The 6,000-nt window shown below is 36.3% G+C and overlaps 1 protein-coding gene across 1 annotated transcript in view; it reads right to left on the reverse strand.

Moving 5' to 3' along the window:
• LOC123533608 (protein strawberry notch homolog 1-like) overlaps nucleotides 1-5,768 on the reverse strand; it is a 60,106-nt gene extending 54,338 nt beyond the window's left edge. The window contains exon 1 of the mRNA XM_045315324.2: nucleotides 5,695-5,768. Coding sequence (XP_045171259.2) covers nucleotides 5,695-5,697 — 3 coding nt within the window. The 5' untranslated portion in view covers nucleotides 5,698-5,768. The remainder of the gene's footprint in view (nucleotides 1-5,694) is intronic.
• Between the last annotated feature and the right edge of the window lie 232 nt (nucleotides 5,769-6,000).

A 6,000-nucleotide genomic window follows, 5' to 3' on the forward strand; every position in this document is an offset into this window, starting at 1 on the left:
TAGCAACATGGTTGGTTCCACTTGGTTATTTGGTTTCATAATAAATGTTCAGCTCCGTTTCCAACGTTTTCACTTGTTCGGACAGGCCGGGACTTTCTAGTTTCAGAAGAACAAACCAAAGTACTCGATGATTCTTTGGACTTTTGGCTGGACGCGGAAGTTTTAAGTTCTTTCAGGTCTCACTGCCCATGGTGCTAGAATTTTAAGTATCCCTGGTCCATTTTCGCCTAAAGAAACTTGTGATTTTCCTGTCCATTTTCGCATTTTCAAATCACCGCCCAAAACGAAAGTAAATTTCGTCTAGACGCTTACTAAGATATCCGATAATTTCATTTATAATAGCGACAAGCGTTTACAAGTGGTCACATGTTTATCGGAAAAAACAACTACCCCAAAGGAGCTTTTAAAGAGCAAAGGTTTGAGTGAATTCGTTGATTATCAAACGTGATCGCGAAAATATTCCAGTGCCATGATTTCCTACTCGGATTCTTTTTATTCTCACTCGAATTTTGCGAGTTAGTGACCGCTAAATTCGATACCTGAAACGTAACAAGAGCTGTCGGAGGACAGCAACGCTCGACTATTCAACAGCCTTGTCGACTGAATGAATACGAAAGTCGAAAAAGGGGCATAATTTAAAAAAAGCAAAATAGGGTTATGGAACCTGCATAGTGCTTATCAGCTCATGACAGTGGACAAGTGTGTGAATTTTTCAATCCATTCCCATTAGAGGGTACGAGATACCACCCTACATATAAGAATTTAACCCAAAACTCCTAAGTTTAAAAAGGTGCATAAATTTGTAAAATGCAAAGTTGAGTTTTTGCCCCTTTGCACTGCATGTCATATCATGACAGTAAACAAGTTTTGGTGAAGTTTAAATCCTTTCCCATTAGTGGATACTGAGATACCAGTTTTACATACAAAACCTTAACCCAAAAATTCTAAGTCGAAAAAGGGCATAATTTTGTAAAAAAAAGCAAAATAGAGTTATGGAACCTGCTTTGTGCATGTCAGATCATGACAGTGAACAAGTGTGGAAGTTTCAATCCATTCCAATTAGTGAGTACTGAGATCCCAGCTTACATACAAAACCTTAACCAAAAAAATTCAAAGTCGAAAAAGGGGCATAATTTTGAAAAAAAAGCAAAATAGAGTTATGGACCTGTGCAATGTAAGTATTTTTATCACAGTGAATAAGTGTGTGAAGTTTCAATCCATTCCCACAAGGGTTACTGAGATACCAGCTTACATACAAAACCTTAACCACAAATTTCTAAGTCGAAAAAGGGGCATAATTTGTAAAAAAGCAAATAGAGTTATGGGACCTGTGCAGTGTAAGTCAGTTTATCACAGTGAATTAAGTGTGTGAAGTTTCAATCCATTCCCACAAGTGGTTACTGAGATACAAGCTTACATACAAAACCTTAACCAAAATTTTTTAAGTCGAAAAAGGGGCATAATTTTGTAAAAAAGCAGAATAGAATTATGGGACCTGTGCAATGTAAGTCAGTTTATCACAGTGAAAAAGTGTGTGAAGTTTCAATCCATTCCCACATGTGGTTGCTGAGATACCAGCTTACATACAAAACTTAACCAAATCGGGACGCGGACGCGGACGCCGACGCGGACGCCGACGCATGGGCGAGTCCAATAGCTCTACTATTCTATGAATAGTCGAGCTAAAAATTGGAGATAGATTGGGGAAAAATTTTCCGAGGGGAAGACGCATTTTCTTAGTAAAAACAAGAGCTGTCACTAATGGTGACAAATGCCCCCGCAGCGCCTTGACCTTTGACCTGGTGACCCCAATGTCAAAAGGTGAGTGTACTCAATAAGTACTATTAGCATGTGAAGTCTGAAGGTCCTGGGTGCAGTGGTTCACGAGTAAAGCGCCTTCATGCAAAAAGTTAACGTTGTGACGACCGAACTAACAAACGAACAGAGACAGTTGAAAACTAATATGCCTCCCTTCGGGGGCATAAAAAGCCCCTGAACAGTAACCACTGCATGGGAAATGATCTAACTAAGAAAATGAATGGTCACATCAATGTTTTTTATCTAGAAACAAGAAAATTACAGCCACCTTTCGAATCACTCAACAGCATTGAGATAGGAAAAGTCTTCCCACTTCTCCCTAAAGTCTCCCCACTTCTCCCTAAATCAGCTTGAGGGAGAAGTGACTTCTCCCAAAAAATTGGACCTAGCTAGACCCCTGTGCATATGAACATTATTTCTCCCAACTGCTACATGTATGTTGCAAACATGACAATGTATATGACATACACACCACCCCTGAAGATTACGAGGTTCATTTTTAGATTCTAAAGTACTATTTTTGACACCTCAAAAAATGCTGCAAGTAGAGCACAGTTATAAAACTGGAGGACAGTTTACTCAATTTCTTAGTTGGGTGTAATGTAACATTGACACAAATATAGGTTTTATGCAGTGTTTATTTAAGTTATGTGGGGAATGGTGGTTGGGCCCATGAGTGGAAAATTGCACTGTAACAACTAAAATAGGGAGAAATTGTGTCCTGATAAAAGCAATATTTTTCATATATAACAAAGAAAATGATTTAAAAGCACACTGTCTCATGTTTTAAATGGTACAGTTTACATTATCAAACAAGAGTTGTCGGAGGACAGCAACGCTTGACTATTCAACAGCCTTGTTGATTGAATGAATACGAGTCGAAAAAGGGGCATAATTTAGTAAAAAAGCAAAATAGGGTTATGGAACCTGCATAGTGCTTATCAGCTCATGACAGTGGACAAGTGTGTGAAGTTTCAATCCATTCCCATTAGTTTGGTACTGAGATACCAGCTTAATATAAGAATTTAACCAAAACTCCTAGTTGAAAAAGGGGCATAATTTTGTAAAATGCAAAGTTGAGTTATTGACCCTTTGCACTGCATGTCATATCATGACAGTGAACAAGTGTGTGAAGTTTTAATCCTTCCCTATTAGTGGATACTGAGATACCAGCTTACATACAAAAACTTAACCAAAAATTTCTATATTGAAAAAGGGGCATAATTTTGTAAAAAAGCAAAATAAAGTTATGGGACCTGCTTTGTGGATGTCAGATCATGACAGTGAACAAGTGTGTAAAGTTTCAATCCATTCCAATTAGTGAATACTGAGTTTGTTTGTTTTGGGTTTAACGCCGTTTTTCAACAGTATTTCAATCATGTAACGGCGGGCAGTTAACCTAACCAGTATTCCTGGATTCTGTACCAGTACAAACCTGTTCTCCGCAAGTAACTGCCAACTTCCCCACATGAATCAGAAGTGGAGGACTAATGATTTCAGACACAATGTCGTTTATCAAATAGTCACGGAGAACATACGCCCCGCCCGAGGATCGAACTCGCGACCCCGAGATCCGTAGACCAACGCTCTTACCTACTGAGCTAAGCTTAGTGGGTACTGAGATACCAGCTTACATACAAAACCTTAACCAAACAATTCTAAGTCGAAACAGGGGCATAATTTGTAAAAAAGCAAAATAGGGTTATGGAACCTGTGCAATGTAAGTCAGTTTAAACAAGTTTAAAAAGTGTGTGAAGTTTTCAAACCCTTCCCACAAATGGGTTTCTGAGATTTCCAGCTTACATACAAAACCTTAACCAAATCGGGAAAGTGGATGCTGAGGCATGGGCGAGTCCAATAGCTCTACTATTCTATGAATAGTCAAGCTAAAAAATCACTGTTATGGCAACTTTTCAGCTGGATTGCTTCCTCACAAGGAAAAATTTACAACAGAAGCAAGGCTCAAACAGGTCTACATCAGCGAGGGGCAAGTGATTTGAAGTCAGGGACGTTAACCACTTGACCAAAGAGGCCCTCTTACTAAAATTGCTTGAGTTGATAAGATTAAGAACAGTCATTCTAATAGCAGGGCATAATTATATTGAAGTTTAAAGTAAAATACTTTCCCTTGTTAATGCACACATTTAACATCATTTGCTTATAGTGAGCTCCTGCTCGAGAATTGAGCTTTACGGTAACGCAATGGTGGATTTAAAAACTTTTGCATCAAAAGCTAACAAGTTGCCGCCTAGCGGACAGGAAGTAGTTCTCTCCACAGTGAAATCAGAACTTTATTCCATTGCTGAAAATTAAACATTACTCAAAAATCATGCAAGACAGGTTTCATTGTAGTTGAAAAAATATTTATTTTCTTTCAAAAGATAAAACATTGGACAGAAATTGGAAAATATTCTCATTAATAAGCTTAAAGCCAGTAAAAGAACGCGGCGAATAGGAAATGATGTCACTGCGACACTGGCTTCCCATAAATTTTGCAAATTATGATATTCGTTGTAACAGGTATGACGACACTAAATCTAAACTTGTCAGTGATTGGGTTTTCGCGAATCTCCCTTTCAGCTATCCGTGACAGTACATATCTGGCTATCCGTGTATAATATGTATAATATACTGACTAAAGGTTAGGGTTAGTATTACCATGTCAGAAATTGCCAGATATGTATGGTCACCGATAGCTGAAAGGGAGACCCATTTTTCACTATCTTCTGAGTAGTGAATATTTCCTTTGTAATATATTTTTTAAAAAATCTGATATGTTTTAGCTCGCTTTGAGGCTTTGCCTTATTCGATATGATTAATGGGCACATTGTTGTATGTATGTTTCTTTTAACAGCTGAATCATAATAAAAGAACCAGCAATGCATACTAGTCAGGATATTGGTCAACACCAGGGATCAAAATCAAATCTGGTAGTGTCTAACCTGCTTTCTGCAATGTTCAGGTCTAGGGAAGTGGAATATTTACAGATTATCTGTAAATTTACAGACTATTATTTACAGATTTTTCAATCTGTAAATTTAAAAGATTTTTGTGTATGAAACTGATGATATTACATTTATCCTCAAAACCGCAGCTTGAAATTAATTGGTTTATTTACAGCATGCATAAATTAAGGTCATTTGTGGGTTTCAGCCATTTTTGCTGACTTTGACTTTTGGGCATTTTAACATGTTTAAGAAAAATCAAAGTCAACAGAAATGACTGAAAGTTACAATTGACCTTTATTTATACATACCATAAGTAAATCAATTAATTTCAAGCTGCGATTTTGTGTCTAAATATAATTTTAGCAGTTTTCAAACGCTTGGTCTATAAATTTACAGACTGAAAAATCTGTAATTTTATAGATCATCTGTAAATTTACAAATAATCTGTAAATACTCCACTTTCCTAGACCTGATGTTGTCAGGACAACTTGTGAAAGTTAAACTTTTGTTTTAAAATAATAAAGCATGCTATCATCCTAGAGTACATGTGAATATTATTAAAAGTCATGGCAGTGTTGATTAACTGCTACTTTCTCTTTTAACTCAGATACCAAATTATGGTAATCTCTCCTTTTAATCAGAGTTCCCGACAACCCGTCATTCCATCTTTAACACAGTATTAATGGCATTGTTGCCCAGGTCTGATGACAATAACCCGGAAGTTTTTGCTGCCCCGGGATGGAGCATGCAAAAGAAAAATCAACGTGAAATTTATCAAGTTTGTTTACATCACATTAGGAAAACCACAATTTTTATCAAGATACATAGTCCAAGGAAACTACAAGTCGATGAATTTGAAAAATATCATGTTATTATCATTATTCGGTCAATGATACATATATAAGATAAATATTGAGGGAGCTCTGACCATTTTTCTTGAGAAAATTTAGCGTGGCCTGTCTCGCCAAATCGACCATTTCTCAATATCCCACAATGCTCACTTATTCTAAATACCAAAATGAAAGGGGAAAATAATTTTGGTTATATTAAAATAAAATGAATTATTATAGAACAAATTAAGTATTTTTATTATTTTATTTGCACTAAAATATAATTTATGTTAAATTTCTTCAGTAATAATGTAGATTTAAAAAAGAAATCTATCAAGACTATTTTCTATTTTTAGAACATTTGACTGGTTTTCAAAAGTGCGAATTATTCAACCCAAAGAATT

Source organism: Mercenaria mercenaria, chromosome 12 (genome assembly GCF_021730395.1).
Source record: "Mercenaria mercenaria strain notata chromosome 12, MADL_Memer_1, whole genome shotgun sequence".
NCBI classification, from domain to species: domain Eukaryota; kingdom Metazoa; phylum Mollusca; class Bivalvia; order Venerida; family Veneridae; genus Mercenaria; species Mercenaria mercenaria.